At 38.8% G+C, this 27,132-nt stretch overlaps 1 protein-coding gene across 2 annotated transcripts in view; it reads right to left on the bottom strand.

Annotated features, from left to right (window-relative positions):
• Positions 1 to 27,132, bottom strand: part of Glrb (glycine receptor beta) — a 67,521-nt gene that overhangs the window by 27,271 nt on the left and 13,118 nt on the right. The window contains exons 2-4 of one of the 2 annotated variants that reach the window (XM_040752608.1): positions 21,076 to 21,183; positions 6,150 to 6,256; positions 4,508 to 4,575 (exon numbers count right to left, since the gene is read on the bottom strand). In XM_040752608.1, the coding sequence (XP_040608542.1) occupies positions 4,508 to 4,575; positions 6,150 to 6,256; positions 21,076 to 21,125 (225 nt within the window). In that variant the 5' untranslated portion in view covers positions 21,126 to 21,183. The remainder of the gene's footprint in view (positions 1 to 4,507; positions 4,576 to 6,149; positions 6,257 to 21,075; positions 21,184 to 27,132) is intronic. The other variant, XM_005076150.3, reaches the window with a different exon arrangement.

Here is a 27,132-nt window from a genome sequence, read left to right as displayed (position 1 = left end):
TGAACACCATCATATCCTCTTTCTTCTGAATAGGATATGGGCAACATTGATACACCAAGGGGCAACCTTGAAGATTCACAATATGAAAAGAAATGAAGGGGTAGAGATAAGGTTCAGCCTGCAAAGTCACCTGCCTGTTGGCCTAAGTTTGATTCCTAGAAACCACATGGTCAAAGGAAAAAGCCAACTCTCTCACAATTTCTTCTGACCTCCAAAGACATTCTGTAGCCTACATACACTTACACACGCACATACACACACACATGTACATACACATGAACACACACACACAGAGGAGAGAGAGGAGGGGAGAGAAAGGAAACGTCGCTTTAAAAAAAAAGAAATAGGAAAACTATTTTATCACTTCTGACTTTATACCTAAGGTGAAACACAGAGTTGATCAAGACGAAAAGTAAAGAAAAATTGAAATAAGTGTGTCTAATAGTTCTAAAAAATAAAACTATACTGGAAAAGCAATAACAAAATGTAAAGAATAAGTACAGTGAAATGGATTTTAAAGAATAGACTTAAAAATAGATTTTAAATCTATACAAACAAGAAAAGATAAAAATCAAATAACATAGATGAGCAATTGGAAGGAATTAGAAATAAGCTCTTTAAGCTGATCCCAAACATGATTTTCCTTTTCTTGACAAGCACAGCTGTGTTGCCCAGGATGATTTGAAGTCTATTATTAAAACAATGGAAAGTCATGCAGCAGAATGGCATAGAAAACCTGACAGGATCATGATTTGTAGCATAGCAATAATTCAATATAATTACAAAGAAGGCCCAAAGAAGAAAAATGGATTGCATAAACAGGCTTTTATTTCCATGAAGGAGCTCTTGTGTGATTCTGATGAGACAAAGTGCTCATGTGTAGAATATTATAATCAACTATGATACCCAGTTCTCCACGGTGGGAAATGGTTCACTTTTCCTTTAAGAAAACCCACTGTCTTAAGCAAACTGTAGTGAACAAACAGAAAAATCAACAACTATTAAGAGTGTGACTGTAGAGCAGAAGTTCCCTAGACAAATTCTCATTGTTTACTTCATTTGTCACAAAAAGTACTATAGAAAGTGGCCAAAGCAGAATCAATCCTTCTGGAAAGTTCATGTTGGGGTGGTAATATTTATTTGTTAATCTATGCAATGTTGCTGTTTATGTCAGCGATTATCACTTATCATGTAATGATATCTTAAAACAGCGGGGGGTAGCAGAATGCAAGAGAACCACACAGACCCTGGAAATGGAGAACCACAGAGTCACAGAGCAGGACCCCAGGACACGCAGCAAGGGCACAGATTCACAGAGACAAGAAACAGCTTGGGGACGATTACCATGGTTGCAGTGTTTCCTTCGATACACAGCCATGATTTGCTAATAAGTTGAAATGACTTTCAGTTTAGGCAGTGGCATCCAATATAAAAATAAAGGAATGAATAACATGCGAGAACCCACCCCACCCCACCTGTGCAGTGCTAAAGGGACCTGACAAAGGCTGCTAAGCCAATGTCATGCTCTGGAGGAAAGAATCACGCTCTCCTTTCAGAAGTTGTCCCACATCTGTCTGGCACTTGACTAGTGGCTATTAATGTCCTATCCAGCCCCAAGCTCCGTGTCTTGCATTGAGATTTGAATGAGCAACTGCCTGTCTATCCTGAAAAACTCTAAAGTGAGTAAAATGCTGGACTTTCAAATGCTAAGGTTTCTTTTGTTTCAGTAGCATCTCAAAGGAAAGTTTCTAGTACATTAATTAACAAAGCCACAAGTGCACATCGAAGTTATTGCAGGTTCTTTAGCACTTGGAGATGTTCTATCCTTTTGTAATAGTGGGACAAGCATAAAGTGATTATCACTGGAACTTTAGGTATCTTGCAAAAATGCTGTCACTCTGTATTTTAGTCTCTCCTGTTTGTAAGGTGTCACAAAACAGGGACTTGAGAGGCTCAAGTTGAAGTCTATTGGTGACAAGTCAGCTATTCAACACCTCACTGTCATGAATATGTAACCAACATGTTGGTGGAACTGATCTTTCTACTTTCCCAACTTCTCACTTGGGGGAGAGTCTTCTTTTTATTAGCTTGTTTTTAATAAGTAGTCTCCGACACTATCATTCCTACCCAGATATGAACATCCTCTTGAATGACTCCAAAGTCAGCCCTATAGTTTATGACCTCTGTTCATGATAAAAAAAAAATGAAGGAATGGTCTGTCTAGATCCAGTTTTTTTTCTCAGAAGACATTTTCATGTGTGTGCGCACGTGTGTGTGTGTGTGTGTGTGTGTGTGTGTGTCCTTTCCTGTTGAACAAATATTTAGCAAATCTCCAGAGTAAGTATATAAAGCATGATATCCCCAAAAGACATACCTCTAAAACTGTGTGGGTACTTAAGAAGCCAACACTACTAAGAGCAAAATACAGCACTGACATAGTAGAACAAATCTACTTGATAAATGAGGCTCAGAGTCAAACATTTGGGTTATGTCATCTACTAAGTGACGGCATATGAAAAAAATCAATAACAAAGAAAAGATCATTTAATTATCTTCCCCCAGACATTATAGACTTGTTTTTGGAGACAAGATGAGCAACATGAGGAATCAGGATATTTCCAAGAGAACATAAACTCTTAAGAGCAGTATTTTAGAATTAGCTCCAGAGGCCAGGAAAGAACGCTAAGGTACAGAAGTGGAGTGCAGAGACCAAGTCTATCAAACAGAACCCTCAAATTCTCACCTCCAGAAGCATCTACCCTTGTGAAATGAAGAACTTGTGTAGGTGAAACATCTGTTAAATGAATGAGCATTACACCTTTCTCCTCTTTCTCCTAGGTGACAAATGGCAGTATATTTCAAATCAGATAAAACACTGTTTTAGTGACATATAATGTATGTCTATGTCACTTAAGTGTGAGACTTGGATTCAATCCCCAAATTTTTAAATAATTCTCTCTCTCTCTCTCCCTCTCCCCCTCCCCCTTCCCCTCCCTTCCCCTCCCCCTCCCCCTCCCCTCTCCCCTCCCCCTTCCCCTCCCCCTCCCCTTCCCCTCCCTCTCCCTCTCTCAATAGTCTATGACTATCAACTGCTCAGGAGCTTACATATGCTGAAATACATACTTCAACAACAACTAATCCACCACAATTGTTACTATAACTGTCAGAAAGTAAATACAGCACACAGTTGTTCTACTATACAAAAACATAATAGCTCTGTAGCTAAAAATAAGAGTGACTACTTTAGATTATTCTGTAGCCTGAGATATTCTGGAAGATAATACAATATTGTAGTGGTTCTGCTACTATTACAATCAAACCTGCTAGCATCACTTAAAGAAATAGGTATCTCAAAAAATAAAATAATAATACAAAACAAAGGAAAATGTTTATTTCCTCCCACTTAAGTATTACTTCAGTATTTTGTTTTTCAAGAAGGGAAGATACCACTTGATTACCTGCTCATCTAAAACTATGAACACAGTAGGTTTTGTTGAAGGACTTCTGAAGACAAGTATATGGGTCGTCAATTCTAATGTTCATAATTCAGGTAATCTACAAATTTCTGTTTTCTAGAAGATCACAGGTACTGTGCTTCCTCTTCACTCTTCTTTGTGCTTGCTACTCTGCCAGGAATTTCAGGTACACTTCATGAAAACCAGTTCTCCCCTAAGGTCATTCCAATTCCCTCAAAATTAGCATAAAAGAGAAAACAAGTCTTCTCCCAGAAACTTAAAACATTACCTGAAAATTCATACATCTAAAAACTAAAAGGAAAGAATGTTTCCTAAGAGTTTTCATTATTTCATATAGATGGGAGAAAGGCTCAACAGGGTCTCTTTTGAGTGGTCTTTTGGGGACTAGGGGCATGGCTTATTCTATAAACTGTTTGCCATGAAAGCACAAGACTTGATTTCAGATCCTGAAAATCCCACATAAAAAGCCAGACACAGTGGTTCACATCTGTAATCCCAGGGCAGGGAGGTGGACATAGAAGGATGACTGAATCAGTGAACTTGAGGATCAGTGGAGAGCCTGTCTCAAAAAATAAGGGGAGAGTAGTTGAGGTAGTCCACAGGCACATGCATGTGCCCACCCACAGAGGGACAGGGGAAGGGAGAGGAATGGGGGGGAGAGGGAGGGAGGAGGGAGAGGCAGCAAGAGGGGGAGGGAAGAGGGAAAGAGAGGGGGAGGGGAAGGAAGGGAGGGAGAAAGAGAGGGCAAGGGAAGAGAGAGTGTTTAGGTACATAAATTCTTTCCCCAGAAAGCATACAATTTTTAGAGGGAATACATATTTTCTAAGCCTGGAAGTTCCTAGGCTGAATTTGAATTGCAAAATCACATAAGTGTTGAAAGCTCTTCCTTAACACAACTTGGGAATTTGTAATTTTCCATGCTAGACTGCATGCAGTTTTCCTCACAGTCACTCCTTATTTTCCAATTTTAATGGTTACACCGTCCTGTGACTGAAAGTTTTGGAATTATAAATATGAAATTATCATCTTACCATCGTTGTTTCTTGAATGGATCCAAAACTATTAATAAAAATGTTGACTACTACATCAACAGGAATGCCTATGGATAAAAAAATTAAAGAAAAATTTAGCAGTTGCATAAACCTTGGTGGGAGTTGTTATAATATGGTATACATACTTAATTTTTATATTTTGAAATACATTTATAAGCAAAAATCTTTGTTATAGTGTTCACAATTGCTACTGATTTCACTTTCTGAATATAAATTATAGGACAAAACATGACTTCAGCTATATTTATTGGTATGTATTATTCAAAATTATTTCTCTGTTAAGTTACATAAGTTCTGGAATATATGTCTTAACTGTGAACTGCATAATTTAGTTGGTCTACTTACTAAATTATTCTGTAAAATTTACTTTTAAAATAGTTTGATTTTGGCATTCTCTAATCATTTCAAATCTTTAAATTAATTTCTATAACAGTATTCAGTGCATTTTACCAATAATTACTGTATTTCCATTTCATTTCATGAAAGCACAAAGCTAATCAGACTTATAATGGGGCCATTATAAAGATTTCTGTGTGACCTGTTGGAAAATAATTTGAAAGTTCATGGAGTGAGAAACAAGGTATAATGTTGCAATTTTCTTTCTTTTTCTACCTCATTGTGCCTATCAAAGGGAACATGTGAACTTAGCCTTTAGCCTCATAAGCACTGCTGATGAGAACCAGGTGTGAATCAATGCATGGTAGGCATGTGACAACCCAGACTATGCTGCTATGAAGAATGACTGAATAGGTTCCAGTAATGAACAAAATCCCTGTTTTTACAACATAGCTGTAGAATGTTAGTTGACTAGAAGCAGCTGCAGACCTTTTTTCCTGCAAAAGGGGAAAAAAAATCAAGCCTTATAATGCTAATCTGATGTACATTAATGTCTGGCTTTTCCCAACAATAAGGATTACCATCTTCCAGAGGACATGCTTCATGAAGAGTTTCTGATTTTACCAAGATGATATTTTTTTGAAAAAACAGTTTTGTAACAACAATGCAATAGGGTCATGAAGATTTTTATTTTAAGCACGGCTTTATTTTTCCTTAAAAGCTTTGACAATTGGTAATATCTTGCTGAAATAATAACTTTTGTTCTGGGAAGTTTTACTCATAAAGTTAATTCATTTTTAAAAACAAGTTGGCCATCTTTCTTTCAGGAAAAGAAGTACTTTTTATAAATATGATATACTGATGAAAGAGGTTATATGCAATCAGAACTGTTAGCTTTTCCTGAGTAAGTGGTTGTTGTACGAATTATTAACTGTTATGTCTACGAACGAACACCACATCAATGTCCAGAGCCTAAACTCTAAATCACTAAGACTAGGGATACACAATACTTAAGAAATCCACCTCAGTGGTCAGGCTATTAATTCACAGGATATACCTTTCCATATTTCCAACTGACAACTATATAAAACTATTAGAATGAATATTTTTCTTAATAACAAAAATGTACTTTAAGCATTAAATATCTTTGATCCTAAACACACTGCAGGACAGTTAAATGTTAACTTGAAATCCTATCCTTCTGTACATTAGAAACCCAGTATTACATAGGTAGAGTTAAATACTAAACTATAAAAACTGGTGGGGAGGGTCAGAGACAACATACCTTTGAAGTTTGGTCTTATCCTGGGATCATAGCTGACCAGCAACCTGTTCAAGATGTTGCTGGTAGAGTTGGGGGGCACACGGGCAAGGTCCTCTGGTGACTGCTGACTAAATGAAGGAAGACAGAGAAGAGGCTGGTAAACATTAATAAAGAGCAACAGAAAGAGGCCGTTTTCCTCCGGAGAACTGGCTTGGCCCCCTTGAGACAAATACACAATTCCACCAAGACTTTTCCAAGGAGAAATAAATAAAAACCTACAAACACTGTACAATCCCTGGTTATCTGTTTAAAAAAAGAAAAAAAACAAATACCTTAGCATTAATTTTACTAACTGCATGAAGCAGTACCATAAGACCATATATATAGGTTACCTCATAGTCAGTAGAACCAAACAGATTTCTCATTTTTTACTTTAAGCAAGACAATCTACAAGCAAATGTGTACATGTCAGTGAGACATCAAAGAACAGTTTTTTGAATAATGCATATCATTAGCTGGTACAAAAACAGAGGAGGATGTGAGCTTACATGCCCAGAGAGACAGTTAAGAATCCCCAAGAATAATAATGCTATTTATAAAATGTTATTTCCAAGGAACAATAACATTTTTTCCTTCAAAATGTCATAATGGTTACCCAGGGTAGAAACGGGTTAAAAGAAGTCTCTCTACTGTCCAATCAATGAAACAAAGAAGTCACCAACACAAAACCCTACATATTTTCTGTATATACTAGTAGTATACTCTTTATTTAGAAAAGAATAGACTGCCATGTTTTCATATTTTACTGATATCTAATTATCAACTATATGACATTTTGCTATTACTTCTAAATAATGAGTCATGATTAAATAGACAATTTAAGAGCACATTTTATAAAAGGGACTTCCTTGGTAGCCAAGGGAAAACACATTGTTTCTCTTTGCTTTGTTGTACCTCCCATGAAGTTTTATCATACAATCATTTAAACCCAATAACAAAAATAAAACAAAACCCTATAATGATCACAAGATAGATTAAAGGGAGACAACATCTGGTATTGTCAAATGTGTACTGATGTGGTAGTAAATGACTAATTTATGTGAAGCAAACTTTGATGATGCAATTTGTTTGACTTTTTATCACAACTTAAACACCTAGTAGACATTTCTGCTCTGACACCAGAGATGAACTATAAAACAACACAAGTTTATGAAAGAGCTAAAATGACAATGAATTGCTATAGACAATGCTTTCAGATAGAAATCATCCTCGTGAAACATATTAAGCAATAGATGAAATCCAATTAGTTAAATCTCCCAAAGTGCAAGAGATTGCATAGATTTTTTTAAATTGCTTCTCATGGCCTTATCAACTCCAATATCACACCTCCAGGGATCTGAGCATTGGTAATGAGATTTTCTATTTCACTGCAACTAAAATTGTTACCTGCTTAGAGCCAATTGTCATCCCTTATCAAAAGATCTGACTCTCTAATGAGAATGCTGGTGTGAGGAGAAACTGAATATTAGGATGCAAATTAGTGTTCAATCCTATCTATAGATTTTCTCATTCAAGGAAGGAAGATGGAATTAATTATGAAATATACCTTTATTGAATCAATTAAGGACTGCTATTATTGTGTCTCTTGATAGAAAATCCTTTACAATTACATTCCTTCAGAGCAAAGAAAAGAAGGTATAAGGACAATAGCTCTAATTGTATAGTTTGGAACTTTTAGGACATTTGTTTTTCCTTTCTCATAAACTGGGTCAATCAAACCCAAATGCCAGCTCCCTCACTATCAGACTTCACCCACCCTTCCTCTATCCACCCACACAGACTCAATCCCACCATTCCATATGGTAACTCCTCTTTCTAAATGTACCAATCTAAACCTACACTGTCTTTAAAATTGCCTGGACCTTCTTCCCTTTTCTAAAAAATTGTTTCAACCATGTAATCATATTCCTGGTAACACAAACTAATAAATGCATCATTTGATGGCAATTTTGTAGCTTTCATCCATATCTATCTATAGGGCACCAACTAGATACAATACAGAAACCATGACTAATAAGAGACTCACACCTTGTTCCCTGTACTGACATTAAGCAAACAGGACTGAACGCTTTCCACCTGCCCTGACTGGCTCAGGTCAATGTTTCGGTATGGAATGGAGGTGGAGAACTGATGCATGTGTTCATTTCAGTCTCTCAAATGACTAATATATTATTGCTTGATTAAAAAGAAAAAAATATTTACCTAAGCCAAAGGGTATTATTCAATTGAGAGAGATAGGGAAAAAGATTGGTGATAAGTGGGTAAATTTGATGGGTTAAGCAAATTTGATAATACTTGTGGGAAGCTCCAGAAAATAATAATCAAAGCAGTAGTATGATATTTGAATAAATACTTAAAATGTAAAGCTTGGTCACATCTCCTGACTGATTTTTTTGTCCCATGGAAACTTGACATGATGATAGTGAAATATTACCTACCTTCTCATTACCATTGTCCAAGCCAAATGGCAACATTTGACTCCCAATATTTTAAACAATCTCACTTTCAATTATAGGATCAAGGGAGCTTAGCTTCTCTCTATGAAACATAAAATTTGCAACAAATTCACACAAGATGTTAGGCTTTTTAAATTTTATTTGTCTCGTTTTTTTGTCCTTTGAGACAGGGTTTCTCTGTGTAATAATCCTGGCTATCCTGGAACTCAGTTTGTAAACTAGTCTGGCCTTGAACTCATTGAGATCCACTTGCCTCTGCCTCTCAAGTGCTGGTATTAAAGGTGTGTGCCATTACCACCTGGCAAGAAGTTAGTTTTATAGATGAATAAATAGCCCAAACAGGCACAGTGGCTCACACTTGAAATCCAGGAAGTAGGGAAGCTGAGGTACAAGGATCACCTTGAGTTTGAAGCTAGACTGAGCAACAAAGTCCCGGTCAGGACAGTCTACATACATACATATGGAGAGAGACAGAGAGAGAGAGAGAGAGAGAGAGAGAGAGAGAGAGAGAGAGAGAGAGAGAGAGAGAGAGAGAGAGAGAGGGAGAGAGAGAGAGACTGCTATTACTTTCTTTGTATGAATCATCGAAATAGAATCAAGAAAAACATTTCTCAGTATCAGGTTCATTTGGGTAGCCTTGCTCTATAAGAAGGCAGGATGAACCCCACAGTCATGCCATTTGAAACTGCTGAAGGAGATTGGAGATGTCTTTCCTAATCCTGGTTTCTTCAGGGTAAAACATGCCTCAAAGCTTTGGCTTTGCAGTGTGGGCTTAGTCTGCCTGGCATCACTCTGATGTTTGCACTGTTTCAAAGAAACACCCTGCTATAGTTTCTGTGAGCACCAGTCATACTTCAGGGTACATATGCTACACCCATCTTTCTAGCCCTTATTAAACATTTTTCTAAATCCTCAATAAAAATAAGACCTAGCCTGTTCTGAATCTCATTAGTATCACACTGTAGCTACTCCCGAATGCTTTCATTTATTCTTACAATTAAAATAAATTATTGTATTTGAACAAATGAAATCAATATCAGCAGAAAAATCAAATAAACACATACACACATACACCCAAAGAGATATACGAAATCTTTTTCAGTCCTATTTTTTCCTTATATGTGTAAATACAACTTGACTTGAATATTTAATAAAAAGTTCATCTTGCCTATGTTAAAAATTCAGAAACCTTTTTAAATGTAAAGAAATAACAAGTAGTTTATTCTTTCAGGCAAGAATTCAGGGAATTTCCCCCACATATAATAGTAATCATATGTTTTAGGTTACTAATATTAACCTAAATATAACCTAAATAAAAATACTCTGTTGATTTGAGGGAGATCGAATTACTGCATCTACTTTCCCCAGAAGACAAAATGAAATATGCATGCCATATATTTGATAGTTTATATAAAAACACACATTCATGCACACATACATACACATATAATTTGCAAATTGTGTTATGAGTGGTGTATATAGAACACAAATAGTAATTGGTATGGTAGCAGAGTGTTAAAATTTTGAATGTTTCATTCATATGAATATTTTATTTCAATCAATAATTCCAGTACATTACAGAATTTATTTTTTAGAAACATGCTATCAAGAAAATAACTTACTCAGGCAAAGTGATCAAGTGAGTAGGGAAATGGTTTCTTATGTAACAAGTCTTTTTAAAACCATCCCTGTGTTGTTCACTTGTCTAAACTTGAACCACTGTCATTACTAACACAGAAAGTTATGCAAAGAACGTGTCAGGCTATATGGCTGCATGATGTAATGCTTTCCAGCACACAAAGAAAAATGCAGAAATCTCTTTCTAAACAGAGGCTTCACTTACCATTCAATGTAGAACAATCTTATCATTACTTGACAACTCCAACTCATCAGTTTAAAATAGATATACTTGGGAATATTGCCTGTTTTTCTCCAACTGAAATTCTATATCCAATGGATCACCTCTTTTTCATAATCTAAAAAGGGCAGCAGCAATGGTACGGGCTTTCTCAGGCACTGTTGGACTGAGGACTGGTGCATGCAGGTGCTGTTCTGCAAATGACCTGGCCCAAGCAGAAGTACACACATAAGGAGAAAGAAGGAAGCCCAGGAAGAAACAGGCTACAGTGTTTCTCCCCTTTGTTAGGTGAGATATCCATAAAACCTGATGACGGGAAGCTATACACTTCTGAAGATGGTATACAAGCACACTTTGGGAGTCTTGAACCTGTGGAGCATAGGCTAAAAAAACCCTCTGTTACAGAATCAAACGTGATCACCCAACTTCCTGCAGCAAGGAATTTGAACTCACTGTGCTCGGATTATGCCTTCCCAAGCACTAAGTCCAGAAGCTAGCAGACAGCCTCCTGTTTTTCCAAGAAAGAAGTCATATCAAAGACAACTATGCAAATACAAATGATGGCAGCAATGACATTGGTCAGCATTTTAAGGAGGCCATTCTCTCTTATAGATTGATGGGAGATTTCTTCAGTGTTGCAGTGACAGAAAATGAAGAAGTGTTTACAAACAAATACTAAACTCACAATGATGAAAAACAATTCAAGAATGGGTCCTGAAAAGCCATCAAACTGGGCACCCATTGGCCAGGCTGGGATGATCTGAACAACAAAATATGGTAATGCCCCATTTCCTGCCTCACCAAGTAAGCCCCACTCCCACTCACACCCCCAACCCCACCACTCACCAGCTCCTAAATTTCCAGTGTTTGGTGTTAGTCTCAGGCAAATAGGTCATCACAGCAAGACAGACTAAAAAGACTGCCCAATCCTTGGCTTTTAACTTCCAAACTATGAGCTAAATAAAACCTTCTTTTCTAAGACATTAAGGAGTCTCAAGTAGGTTGTAACAGCATCAGGAAAAACAAAAACACTAATACACTGTAATTCCTTAAAGAAAAACAATGAAAATCTTAAGTATACAGTGACCAATATGCTACATTTCTTTTAGTATAATTATTATTTTACTTCATTTATCAATTTTTGAGTATTTGCTATGTGCTGTGTGCATTACTGCATAATGGCTGTGCATTTTGGGAATCAAGCATGCACGTTCATTATTCTGACATGAAAATGGCATTCATAACTGTAGTTTTCAATAAACTTGTCCAGTAATTCCGTGTTGGCTGTACCCTGGATCCAAACAACTCCTCACACCGCTAAGGGTTTAGTGAGAGAAGGGTAAGCCAGCAACTGAAAGAATAAACTGGCCCACTAGTGTGCAGCTTCAACAGAGTTTACAAAGAAACAATTTTGTAGCAGAGTTTGTTAAAATGGCCAGATGACACCAACAGAGGTTAAGACCAGAAATGAAGGGTCCACACGGGAGTTCATGATACCTGTATTTCAGCTGAGAGGCTTGGGCAAGATGTGGACACACAGAACAGTACATGGTAAGAGGATAGTGTATCTACCTACTGAGAAGTCTTAGTGATACTAGGATGGTGAAATAGGAGTCACATGACTGCAAGGGAAAAAGTGGACTCTGGATGTAGCTCTTTGGAGCCAGAGTTGACACAAGGGTGTTTCTCACAGGATACAGTGGAGCCTCAGAAGCCAGGTGGTCTCCTGGATGAAATGAGATAACAGGGGTGAGAGGGCCCCTGGAGAGTCATCCTCCCTGCTGTGCTATGTTCCTTTGGTCTTCCCAGGTGAACCTAGAGAGCCTCCCTTATCTTCACACTGCACATGACTACCACACCATGAGAAAGGATAGCTTCGCCCTATAGGGTGGAGAGCTGGACTGATAGGAATCATGTCAGCAGTGTACCTGTACCTTCCTTTTCAAGACCCCAAAAGTGAGATGGCCCAGGTTCCCAAACGCAGTCCAGAGCAATTCAAGCTTGCAGGGGATAATGACCTAGTTATGCACTTGGCACAGCCTGAGATGTCTCCTCAACACAGAGACAAGATGACATGCTGTCAGTACAAAGTTCTTCATCCACAGTCACTGTGCATTTTGATCGCCTATTAATTTCTATTCTGTTAGTCTGGCAAAACACCATGACCAAATCAGCTTATAGAAGAGTTTATTTAGGCTTATGATTCACAGCAGGGAGGCAAAGCAGCTAGTGGCAGGCAAGGGTGCAGGAACAGGAAGCTGAGAGATTACACCAGGAGGAAGAGACTGTGCTGGAAGGGGCTTTGAACTTTTAAACTGCCCTCCAGTGACATACTTTCCCCATAACCTTCAGACCACCCGGGGCCCAAGTATTCAAATGCCTGAGCCTATTAGAGCATTTTTCATTAAAAGCACCACACACCTACATTGTGTTTAAGCAACTGTAGAAATGACCTTCAGCTCAAATGTAAAGAGGAAACCTTTAGGTATGTTAAGAGTTAGATCTGTGAAGCTAGGAACCTTGGTGGGGGATGGTGGGGTGGGAGGTGAGGCAGGTGGTAAGAAATTTACAAGTGCCAGCAATGTAAATGAAAAGCACCAGCAGCTGGTAGATGTTAATGGGGAAAGCTTGTCCCTTGCAGAGAGATGGCTCATCTGGTTACTGAATGGTTGGAAATTTTTCAGCCAGTTGTTGAAAGACTTACTGGAAAAAATCTCTGTGTACCTAGAAACCAAGTCCTGCAACTTCACAGTGATGACCTTTCTACAGGAACTGTGTCAGGTCAGGATAAAAATCAATTGGTAAATCTCTTGACATCATGTTCATTAGATTGAGTCAGAGAAAGAAGGGGCCATCTATAATTAGTTGGGCTCACTGATTTCGATGGAGCATATTTTGATAAACTATCATCAAGATTAATTTCTGGCATCTTTAGTCCAAACCAACAATCACAAACTCTCAATATCACATTGATACTCTGAGCCACATAAAGAAAATAACTGGCGTTGTCTAGAAAACTGCTAAATGTCTTGAAGTACCAGGACTAATGGCATTCATAATCACTAAATATTTTCTCCAGAATACTTAAAAAATCATGCATTAAAAGTCAAAGATCTTAAAAGAGGAACATTCCTGGTAGTCTTTTGAACAGTGTACCAAGGTGGACGGGAACCCACATAATAAGGCTGTAAGAGCTCATCACAGAAGCACTATCACTGCTCAGTTGTCAGTTTCCTCTTCTATGGGGTATTTCAGAAATCAGAATTAAGGAGTCACGATGTGTTGACCCCAGTGGTTACTACACTTATAAAAGGTCATCAAAAGAAAGTGAGTGTGAAGGTGCCATTGGACCGAGTTATGTGGGCTTCTGCTACATCGAAGCAGTAAGAGCTGCTGAGGATGTGCCTACTGACCATCATTCCACAATACCTTATAAGCTACACACTCTGGAAAACACCATCTCCAAGAAAAAGAAACAAGGGCAGAGAGTTTGCTAAGGATAAGAACAAGGAAAGGATGGGCGAGACAGCTCAGAGAACAGAGCCACTTGCTTCTCAATCCTTCTCAATTTGACATGAGTTCAAATCCTGAAGTCCACATAGAGGTGGAAAGAGATAGCTGATTCAATAAAATTGTCCTCTGACTTTTACACATGTGATGTGGCATGCATGTCCCCTCACACATGATGAGCACACATAATAATATAAAGTAAATGTTTAAATTAAGAAAGACTGGAGAGTCTACACAGGGGACTTCACTTTTTTTAAAGCAAAGGATAATAAGCTATCCCCAAACAATCTGTTGCCTAAGGATGGTGGCCAAGAAATGCTTCCACAAGCATTCAGCACATTATATGGTCTAAAAGCATACAAGAAATGTTTCAAGGGCAAGAAAGGTTAAGTTAACATGCAGCTCTCAGATACTAACCTTTTTTTTCTTCAGACAGATGTAAGATACCCCTTTAAGTCCAGAAGCTAACTTAGCCCCTGGCAGGCAGCTACTCTATATGTCTCCCTGTGAACCTCAGGTTTACATATCAGTAGCTCTTGCTTTCCATCTAGCCAAAATGATTACTCATACTATGTGATCATCAACTAAATATTGAAGGGACCCTGCTGATAAGAAAATAATTTTTATCTCATTTTTTTATGAACTACTTGAAGAGTCCTCAAAAGAACCCTTGGTTTAATGAAAAGAACTAGGTTAGACGTGTGTGTGTGTGTGTGTGTGTGTGTGTGTGTGTGTGTGTGTGGTGTATGTATGTGTGCGCAAATGCACATACCCATATATGCAGACATATGTGGATATTAAATGCTGACGTTGGATATCTCCTACTATCCCTTTCCAACTACACACACACACACACACACACACACACACACACACACACACACACATACACAGAGGAGACAGGGGAGAGGGAGACAGAGAAGGAGAGAGAGAGATTGATTCTCACTGAATCTAAAATCTAATCTAAGCAATAGATTAGGGTGCCCCACAGTAAAGACTCAATACTCCTGCCTTTGTCTCCAAAGTGTTATAGGCTCCTATTACCACATGGATTTTTTAAGTGGATTTTAGAGATTTAAACTTAGGGGGGTCATTCTTGCAGATTTCTATGATATAAAAAGTCATGCTGGGCGGTGGTGGCACACGCCTTTAATCTCAGCACTCGGGAGGCAGAGACAGGCAGATCTCTGTGAGTTTGAGACCAAGCCTGGTCTACCGAGCAAGTTCCAGGACAGGCTCCAAAACAATACAGAAAAACCCAGTCTCGAAATACCAAAAAAAAAAATCATGTTCAGGAAGAGGTTCTAAAATGAGACAGCATTGTCACTGTTACCAGATTAGTAGTTTCTTTGCCTCTCCATAATTAAATACTAATATGCAGTAATAACTTAGAAATACAGCATACACTGTTCCATATAAATAAAATGGTTACAGGCAGCACATTTTCACCTAAAGCAAAAACTACTTATAACAAGTGCTCATGCAAAATGTAATCTATTTCTCTTATTTATAGCTACTGCTTATATCTTTCCAGTAAATAGAGTTCTGCTTTGTTTTTGTTTGTTTTTTAAAGCATGAAATAATTTCGAGTATTATTCAATTGCTTTTTGAGGTGAGGATCTTACTCTGTTGCCTTTGTTAGTCTCAAATTCACAGTCCTTGTATCTTGCCACTCACTTAGCCCTGCTTAGGCTAGGATGACAGGCATACACCGCTGTGCCCACCTAAAATGACAAAGAAAGCCTGGTTTCTTCTTCCCGCTGCAGACATACAAGTTCATAGAAACTTGAAGAACTGCAACTAGTGGAGGTTCTCCTGAATCTCAGAAAACTGAGAAGTCAACCACAATGTCTCTAGTAGGAAAATGAGAGAAACACTTTCATACCATAGTCCTTATCCTAGGACAGAAACAGGATCAAAGGAAATTCCCAGGTCAGGACCTTCCTGTGAAACAAAGGAACTAGACCAAGTATCTAGTGTCCTGATTTGTTCATGTGCTACCTGAGAGTCTGATGCTTTTTCTTGGAAAACTGATAGGTTCCTGCATAGGGTCCTTTCTTCTCAGATACAGTAGGGAAGAATTACTTTGAACTAGCATGCAAACATTCTGCATAACCCAGAAGCCCAATAAAGCCAAACTTGGCCTTGATCTCAGCAGGGAACAGCTGAACCACACATCTAACAACATAATAATTCTGGAGCTCCCAAGGGACTAGATTTTAAGTCATCTGCCTCAGCAATGACATGGACAAGCATTCTTAAGTCACTGAAAGCTACAAAGGACAAAGTGGTCATTTGAACAAGAATCAGGACGAAACACCAGCCCTCCCTTATCTCAACATAGAACAAACCAATAAAACCATGAGTTCAATTCTCCTGAGGTGGGAAGGACACAGATTCATCGTTCCAATTTTTCTATGAGGAACTAGCTTCTGACCTGCCCATCACAGAAGGTAAAGAGGGCATAACATACTTGGAAACCATGGAGAATGAACACCATGATTTTGCACTACCATGAAGGTTTTTACACCTGTAGAACAGTGGACAGATTGACTGAACAAGCTTTTCTCTTGATAGAGGTACACACACAAAGCAGGGAAGGGTATGTTTCCTACAAAACAAATACCAACACAGACTCATGTGACCCATTGAAAACAACATGAAAAAACTCCTCGAACAAATGCTAGCAAAATGTACATGTCAATTATCTGATAGAGAAAGAGAACAAAATAAACCAAGAATGAACATAAAATGAAATAAAGAATAGGAAAACAGTGCTTTGAAAATATTATCAAAGCTGACATATCCTTAGAAAAACAAAGAAATAAAAGAACAAAGCAATGAATAAATGAAGTCATACATGAAATAAGAGGCATTAGAACAGATGCCCAGACAGGGAGGAGGCTGATAAAAGATGTTGATGAACCACTAGATGTCCACAGATGCATTAATTCAGAACAAGTGCTAAAATTCTAGATTCAGCCAACACTCGAAGACTTTGTCATAAAGCAATAAAAGTTTGAAGTGATCTTTAACTAATAAAGAGAATGATTAAGAGAAATAAGGCCCAGGAAGAGATGACTTCACTGGTAAATTCTACTGAACCACGCTAAAAACAAATTAAAACCAGTACTTGTCAAAATCTGCCGAGATACTGAAAGGGGGGAGAACTTCCAAGGACATTAGGAGGACAGCATGACCCTGATACTAAAGCCAGACAACATACTTAAGAAACTACAAGTCAATATCCCGCATAAGCAAGCATCCTTAACAAAGACTAGGAAAACAGCACCGACAATGAGCGCATGCCATGACCCAGAGGAGCTTATGTCTGAGGTGTGAGGACAGCTCAACATTGGAAAATTACTGTTATACATCACTCATCATCAACAGAGACATAGAGAAAATCCATAGGATTATAGCAATGGGTCCAAAAAGTAATCTGAAATAATTTAACATTTCTTCTGAATTAAAAAAAAATTCAAGAAACCAGAAATAGAAAGGAAATCATTTCTCTATAACAGAGGCCACAAAGGAAAAGTTCACATCTAACATCACATTTTTATGGTGAAAAACTGGAAGCTGTTACACTAAGATCAAGAACAAAGCAAGATGTCCTCTCTTACTACATCTACTAAACATTTGCCAGAAGTCCTAGACAGGCATGTGATGAGAAAAATGGGTCCCAACTGCAGAAGTGCATGTCTGTTTGCAGTTAACACAGTCCTATCTGTAGAATTCCTTAGCATCTGATCTGTGTACTGTCACATGCTTGCACAAATATCCTATTTGAACTGACAAAGTATCACTGCAGAAACAGCATTAACTGAGCAAATCACACATATTTATGTATGTATGTATGTATATATATATATATATACATAGGCATTGTGTGAATAATAGACTATAAAACAGAAATTTGGATAGTTATCATATTTACAGCAGCATCAGAAAGAGTAAGATATTTAAAAAATAACCTTGTCCCTGACTAAGTAAATGAAACATTTGTACGTTAACGAGTATAAAAAATTCAACTATTAAAGACACCAACAAATAGAAATATAGCCAAGTTTATGGATTAGAAGACAATACTGTTAAAATGTCCACCCTACCCATAGGGATGTAAGATGAAAAGCAATGACCTGTCAAAATCTTCATGAATGACGCTTGGGTGATAGATCACTCTGGGTTCAGTTTCCATTCCTGCATAAACAGGACACAGTAGCATAACCCCCATAATCCTCAAATTTGGAAAGGGAAGATAGGAAGATCTAAAAGTCTTGGTCACTCTTGACTACATAGTAAGTTTGAGAACAGCAAAGAGTACATGATAGCCTAGCTCAAAAATAAAGTAAGACAAACTTTTTGCTAAAAACCTGATGAAAATTATTGTAGGGAAGAATGGCAAACAATTCAAGGATTCCTGAGGAATCAATGAAGACTGGTGCTGGGGCAAACATTTAAATGACACAGTTTAAGAAAGACTACTTCGAGCTCATGGCTCCATCAGTTTCGGAAGGCCATGACATGGATGGTGCAGAGCTGTCTAGAAAGCCAAGAAAGAGTGGACATCATGCATTAGCCCCTTTCCTTCCTCTGTCTTGACAATTATTCCCTCACGACTCCAGGCCTATAGGATTGTGTTGCCCACATATGGAGAATATCATCCTCATTTAGTGACTCCTCTCTGTCCCTTAAAGACATACCCAGAGATGGACTTTATGAATCTAAGTCACTCTCAATCCAATGTTGTTAGCAATTAAGACAGTGTCATAGACACAAAAGAATCGAACATTTTGTAGAAAGATCATGTTTAAGAAAGTATAATATATCCTAATTTAAAAAATACGTTAGAAAGCAAAAGGTATATTAATGGAATAGATTCTGTACTACTGCATAGAGATAGCCTATACGAGCTCGTTGATTTCCACTGCCATTAGCTATTGTATGAAAATTTACATGGTGATTAATGGCTGATTTCTTATTTTTCTAAGGTCTGGCTCTCCTCTAAGAGTATTTCATATTTCATATTCATCTTACCAGAGGCTTTTCCTGTTGAAACTCTTCAATAATTTGATATATACCAACCAGTACCTTCTCTATTTAATATTCTCATTGTTGTGGCTAGAGAGGTTTTTTTTCATGCATCTATGTGTTTATCCTAAAATGGATACCAAAATTTCAGTAGTTAAAACAGTATAGACCAATGCAACTGAAGAGAACCAGAAATAAATACAGCATAAATGACCAACCAACCTACATTAAGTCAGCCAGGAAGAACGCACAATGAACAGAAAACAGTGCATTCAGCAAATGGTGCCAGGAAAGCCAGACACCTACAATGAAAAGAAGATGAGATGTTTTTCTACTGGCTCACACAAAAAAATCAACTCAAAATTCATTAAAGGCTGAAACATACAATCTCAAAACTTCAAAAGGAAACACAGGAGAGCGTCCTCATGACATTGCTCTTGGCAACGATTTCATGGACAGACACCAAAAGTCCTGGCTGCAGGAGTCAAACAGGGTAGAAGGGTCACAGAGCCACAGAACAACAAAGCTAATACAAAACTAAACCAAAACAGACTGATCCTTCTGACCCGAGAGTAGAGGAAGACACTGTGCAGAATGCAGAGGCATCACCAGCGAAAGAAAGAGTAATAAATAAACCAGCCTTTGATGCAAAAGTTCTTCTTTGAACAGTATCAAAAGGCAATACCCTGAAATGCTTATGAAAACATGGTTAGCAGGGAACTCATAAAGTACTGACAAAGATGTCAGAACAGACTCTATGGAAAAAGAGTTTACAGATTCCTTTATAAAATATATTTATCGTATGGTCCAGTAGTTTCAACATATATACCCAAGGGAAATAAAATCACTTTATCGAAGAGACACTGGCATCCCCACCTAGACTGATGTATTCTGTGTAGCAGCCAAGGTCTAGAATACATTTAAGTAACTTTCAATGGAAGAACAAAACAGGAAGCATGTATACAACATACACATATACATAGTATCTATAATATGTGCATATGATGGAATATTGTTCACCTATAAGGAAAGAATGAATTCTATCCCCTGCAGCAGTTTGGAATGAACTGGAGATCACTGTGTTAAGTGAAATATGCCGGGTATATAAACACCAGAAACACATCATCTCATTCATAAACCCTGAACAGCAGCTCCCTGCCCACACACTTTGTACTTTTTTCTTTTTTTAATTCTGGCTTTCTTTTTGTTTATTTGCTTGTTTGGCTTCTTTTTTTTCCCTTTTTAAAATTTAAATTAGAAACAAGCTTGTTTTACATGTCAATCCCAGTTTCCTCTCCTTCCCCTCCTTCCCTGTCCCCCACAACCCCCTATTGAATCCCCTTTCTTCTCCCTAGGGAGGGTGAGGCCTTCCACAGAGGATCTTCAAAGTTTGTCATATCATTTGGAGTAGGGCCTAGACCCTCCCCAGCATATATAGGCTGAAAGAGTATACCTCTGTGTGGAGTGGGCTTCCAAAGTTCATTCATGTACTAGGGATAAACACTGGTCCACTACCAGAGGCCCCATAGATTAACCAGACCTCCAAACTGACAGCCATGTTTAGTGGATCTGGGTTGGTCCTATGCTGGGGTCCATGAGCTCCCACTTGTCCAGGTCAGCTGCCTCTGTGGGTTTCACCAGTCAGGTCTTGATCCTTTTGCTCATCACTCCTCCCTCTCTGCGACTGGATTCCAGAGCTCAGCTTAGTGCTTAGCTGTGGGTGTCTGCTCTAGGATAGCATATAAAAGTAAGCAGTGGGGTAATGAGCGCTTAAACCTGAGAAGGGCTCAAGGGGAAGCAAAGAAGACAGCTAAGGGGAACCAAAACTCAGTTAGAGAAGCTTAGCTGTCACTCTACAGTGCAGTACAGCACATGCTTCTTACAACAATTTACACTCTGTGTCAGCGTAACCAGACGAGAAGTCCCCAGGACAGAAACACGGTCACTTGCTTCCAAATTTTTTGACTGTCTACGCTTTACACACATGTATAACACTGCTCTGAACCCTAGAAAAGCTATAAAACACTACCTCAGATTAGGCACAGGAAAGAATGTATCAGAATGAGTCCTTGTGCTCATCAAACGACAGTGTAAAGAAAGTTCTGGAGAGGTGGCTCAGAGTTGGAAACATGAAGACCTGAAAAAAAAAAAAGCCCCATAAAGCCAGGTGCAAAAACACACATCTGAAACATCAGTGCTCCCACGGTGAGAGGAAGACAGGGGAATTGCCAGGGAATGAGACTTGTATGTATCCAAATGCCACAGAACTGTGCCATAATTATCTGTATGCCTTGCCGGATACCATAATTAGGCTCTAAAACAATGAAAAGATTAATCAAACAAATTATGGCACCAAACTGTATAGTGCGTCAAAATCTGAAACGGGAGAGAGATGGCACCGGCTGCTCTTCCGGGGGCCTCAGGTTCTGTTCCCAGTACTCACAGTGTGGCTCATGCTCATTTGCCACTCCAGTTCCAAGGGACCGGATGCCCTCTTTGGGCTCCTACATTTTCAAGGGGCGGGCACGCATGCACGTGCGCACGCACAAACACACGCGCGCGCACGCACGCATGCACGTACAGACCACACACCAAAAATGCCATACACAAAAAGATGTAAAGTAATCTCTAAAAGTAGAGTCACTAATTATATAATTTTCAAACTAGTATTTGTAATATACATGCAGCATAAAAAAAATCACAAGAATGCTACTGTTCAATTCTTAGACTAGGTAATCCGTGTTTATTGTTACTTTTCAAATTGCATGTGCTTTGTGGTGTTATACAACATACCATTATGAGACTTCCTAACTGTGTATCAAAGGCACAGTTTCGTCTTCTGACAGAGGAAAAAGCAAAGTAAATAAGCCAAGTATTTGCAATCCCACCACTTGAGGGTGAGAGGTAAGACAATGGTAAGTACAGCCCAGCCTAGGGGCTTAACAGTACTTGTATCGAGAACAAGGAGATAAAGAAAGGGCACAGTTCTCCAAAAACTCCAACTGTACACTTTGTCCATCTCTGTTTATGGGAGGGGAGGGAAAGGAGGAGAGGGAAGGTTAGAAGAGGAGGAGGAGACAGGAGGAAGGGATGGGTAGAGAGGAGAGGGTAGGGCAGGGAAGGACAAACAAAATAGAAAATCTATATATATGGCTGAACTCCCTAGTGGGTCAAGCAGCCTGGCTGGCTGGACTGGACTAGAGGTCTGACTTACAGCTGATATGCACTGTAGTTCTGGACAATTGGTATCTGCCTCTGTTACAGAGTCTCTGTGTAAACAGAGAAGATTACTGCAGAAAACCAATTCACAAAAGCCCCGTCTCTGGAATGAACTGTGGCAACATAAACAAAGAGCCCGGATCAGTAACGGTGTTGTGAGATGAACTATTCCCAGGAGTCTATTTTGTGTCATGTGGAAATAAAAAGAAAACACTTTTTGGAAAATGATGGACATTCACAATTTACTCTCAACTACAAGAAAGTCATGGACATGTGATTTATTTGAGCAAATACCCACAGCATTTCCCTTCTTGTATAAATACATGGTATATATTCATATATCTTATTTCCCCCAGATCCCTACTCTAATTCTCTAATAATTGATGGGACTGCGTTTTGAAAGGAAATATTTTCTTTACCACTACAAGCCAATTTTTAAAAGAATTAAAGCAGAGAAATTGAGAAGTAAATAATTTAAACTTCAAAGCTCTTTGAGGAAGTCACTCCAGGGACTCCACAAATCATTTAGATAAAGGGACTTTTGTTCCTGTCAGAAGCCTAGTAGAGAAGCCCAAGGCCACCCCTAACACCTAAGCTGTTTCTGCTACCATGACTTTGTCACTCTCCCTTATGTAAGATCCTATGTGCAAATAATTTACTACCAGAGACAAGAAAACTTTCTTTTGACATACTATCTTCATTATACCCCTGCAGGTTTATGGAAACAATGATGTACAAACCACATTACAGGACAGGGAAGCAAATACAGATGTTATTCTAAATACTGAATTACCTATCTCTTTTCCATATAGAAAAAGAAAGATAGTCCTTTCTGTCTCTGTGAATTACTGCTGAGAAATCAATGTGATAGGCTGGAGAGATAGCTCAGTGGTTAAGAGCACTGGCTGCTTTTCCAGAGGACCCAGCTTCAATTTCCAGCACCTTCATGGAAGCTCACAACTTACTCTCTGCAATAAAGTTCCAGGGAATCCAACATCCTCACAAAGACATGAAGGCAAAACACCAATGTACACAAAAATAAAAAAATTTAAAATTAAAAAAAGAAAACAATGTCACTTTATATTGAATAAGCTGAAATCCACAGGACTGATTAACATGAAACTCTACCTCCCCACACCCACCATAACAGATTTGTGCCTAAGTTCTTCCCAGAACATGTGATGGAATGTCCAGCAACTTTTAGAATATTTCAGTCACCTTCAGAGAATGAAACCTGCCTTCTGGCACTGTCCAACCACTCAAAATTGTCATTGCATATGCAACATGTCTAGTCCTGGTAACAAAACTAGATGCTTGGTGGAAAACTTCAAACCTCCTGCTTCTCCTGAGACATAGACAAAGGGGAGAGCGTTAGCTCTGCCATGCCAAGTTTGCTGGCCTCTGACATACTAACCTATACTTTCTTTGTGGATTTCTCAGATACTGCCTTTGACAATTCTGTTTGTTTTCTGGTGGAAAGATCCCACTGTACAGCCCAGGCTGACCCTAAACTCAGAGCACCATCTGCCAAGAAAGGGCTTTGACTGTTCTTCAGCTTTGGATCTCATTTGCTCTGGTTTCCTTCTCTAAATTCGCCCTCAGTGTGCTGTCTACCTCTCTCTGCTCTCTTCTCCCTCATATGATCCACACCTGAGCAAGCATAAATTTCAGTATTCCCTTTCCCAGCAGCAATCCACCCCTGTCTCCAACACAGCAAGCCTGCCCCCCTCCCAGGTCCCCCAGGCCTTGGCCACCACTGCCTCTGAGGCTCAGCAAGAACTGATAGCAGTCTCCCAGGAGCCTCCAAAACACCCGGAAGCTGGCACAGTTCTTTCTCTGTGTATCTCTCACTGTGACACACAAAGAGAGTACACTTTCCTGACAGCTCCATGGTCAAAGTGTAGAGAAGCCATGAAGACACCCAGGGCTTCCATGACCAATGTCTGCCCTGGTCTCTTCAGTCCTAACAAAGCCCAGAGAAGACATTCGGTGTGAAAACCACCAAGCCAGGCTTCATTTCCTTGTCCTCACTGCTTAACAAAGAGGCCTGATTTCTACCATTACTCTGCAGGGTCCAAGGACTATTGTTTTGTTCCTGGTCCTTTGGGTTTTCGCCATGACTAACACTCACATTTTAGTTTTTAATACATTTTTCAAAAATTGGTTTTGTTAAAAATAGCTTTTAACTGCCCTCCATGGTATTTCTAACAGAAAATACAAAAGTTTCTTTATGTTAAATACATAATTTATGCTAATATAAATGCTAATGATTAATTAAAATGAAGTATAAGCAATTGCATTAATGCATTCTCTTACTATGAACATAGCTGAATCTGAGTACTTTGTAAAGGAAAGTAGTTCATTTGTCTCTCGCGTTTTGTGGTCCAAGAGCAGAATGCCAAACTTGTCAAGAAGCCAGCATCATCACAAGGGAAGCCAAGCAACTCCCTGTCCTGAAAGCTAACTCATCCTACAAAACTTATCTGACTTAGCTCCTAGAGGACACCAGGATCCAACCACCTTCTATAAGGCAACAGTTCTTAAAATATCATCACCTCAAATCACCACATTGGGTACTAAGCCTCTAGAACCTATCTTCTGGGAAGTTATGTCCAAGCAGCAGTCACAAGTAAAGTACTCCATAATATTAAATAACCAGCAAACATTCTTGCATGCTGGATACTGACAGACAATAACATGAGAACATGAGTAAGCACAGTTGGCAGAAATTATAAATCAAGAATTTGAGAAACTTCAAATGAACCGATATTTAAATAAACAACACACATTAAAATTTAATAATCTTTTAGTTAAAGTTTTTTTTGTCCAGATGAATACTTTAAACACAAACTGGTCATTTCTGCAGGAAGCTCCAAAAACCCCCTTCTATCCACAAGTCTGTTCATCACAGCTACGAGTCAATGTGGGTACCTACTAAAGAAAATGCGTATATGAGTGTGTCTTGTGTGTGGAAGTGAGGCACATGGCCCAGATGCCTACAAAGACCAGAAGAGAATACTTGATACTCTGGAATCAGAGCAACAGGTGATGATAGGGTGCCTGATGTGGATGCTGAGAAACAAACGTAGATCCTCGGAAAGAGCAGCAAAGGCTCTGATCCATGGAGCCATCTCTCCAGCTGATGGTACCCGGCTCTCACAGAAAAGAGCATATTCCTGAGAGAAGGAGGCTTGTAAAACTGTGTACTCTGTAGCACAAATTAATAAATGACCCAGAGACGGATACTGGGGTTCAAGCTGAAGATCAGAAAAGCAAAGAAGATAGGTACCAGCTCTTACCACTACCTCAGGCTGAAAGGGCGGAATCATGCACAAGTTCTTCACCAAGTCTCGAAATTCTGCTTCTCCTCAGTGTGGCTGCAGAACGAATGTCTCTTACTGAATCTATTCCTGTCTTAAATACCTCTCATGAGTCCTGGGATTAAAAGCATGAGCTCTGTTACTCTTTTAGACTGATTATATCTTGTGTAAACCTGGGTAGCCTTGAACTCAGAGAGATCCATCTATTTCTTAATCCTGAGTCATAGGATTAAAGGTGTGTACTACATCCTAGCTTCCATCTGCTAGGATTGAAGGTGTGTGTCACCACGGCCTGATCTCTATAGCTTGAGGCTGACTTTGCTTTTGTTAATCATCAACAAGCTTTAATAAATCATAAATAATACTAGAGTACTCAGTAAGCAACACCGTTATTCTTCTTAAACTGTTCAAGGAACTTTGAAGTTCATTCAAGACTTCAAGGGAACCCAGTAATTAAAATAAGCAATAATGACGAATCCTGTTCCCATCTCTGGATATGCTAATTTATTTCATATAAAAATTGCAGAAAATATTTTACTCCAATAACCCTGAGAAATTCATTAAGCCCTATTTTGCAGATCTTGCCAGTGAGAGCACATAAGCAAAATGAAAATAGACTTGGGTCACTTGAGTTCAATGTTCTCTGTTCTCTTTGGAACTAACTCAACCAGTTTTAATTGGGACCTGTAACTATTAGCACTGTATCTTTAGTATTGAATTTTGTGCAGGTTACAAGGTAGGGAGTCTGAAGAACATGTGACTTTTGGTTGAAAGCAGTTAAGATAAGAAGGGGTGGTGCACGCTAAGGGAAGCAGGGAAAATTTCAGGAAGCAGGAGCAGAATGAACCACAGTAGAGGCTGAGTAGTGTATCCCAGCACAAGATGCTGGCAATTCAGAGCAAAGCTAGAGGAGGGAAAGGCTGGCCACAGCAGAAGTGAACAGCTGTATCTATTCCAAACATCACAGATGACCGACCACTAGAATAACAGTTCTCAAAGCCTGGCTTGCCTGTTTGCAAATTGGCCATACCACAGTCAAAACTATTTTCATAAAACTAGTAACACGCTATGTACTTGGTTAAATATTGACAGTTGTGCTCATAGTAGTAAAGCAATGGTGGATAAAACTGCTTGTGCGTTAGCACAGACCAAGAAACACATGAATGTAATGTCAATGGATTCTTCACCATCACACAATAGCAAAACCTAAGACCACACACTGCCAATATATAGGACCACACACCATCAAAACTTAACAATACACATTACTGAATCATAGCACTACACATCAATACATAAACACCCACAATTCAACAAACAACACTGTACACCACTGATATATAACACCACACATAACCACAACATGACACATACTACCAAAACATAATACTACAGGTCACCAACAGGTACCACCAACATATAAATCAACACAACCAACACATTATATCACATATCATCAAAACATACCATGTAACATGAAAACAGACCACACACTAACAACATATAACCACACACCAAAATACCACATATCACTAAAACCTATATCC

The sequence above is a fragment of the Mesocricetus auratus genome, unplaced genomic scaffold, assembly GCF_017639785.1.
Source record: "Mesocricetus auratus isolate SY011 unplaced genomic scaffold, BCM_Maur_2.0 Super-Scaffold_100009, whole genome shotgun sequence".
Classification (NCBI taxonomy): domain Eukaryota; kingdom Metazoa; phylum Chordata; class Mammalia; order Rodentia; family Cricetidae; genus Mesocricetus; species Mesocricetus auratus.
This window is presented reverse-complemented; position numbering and strand designations above follow the sequence as displayed.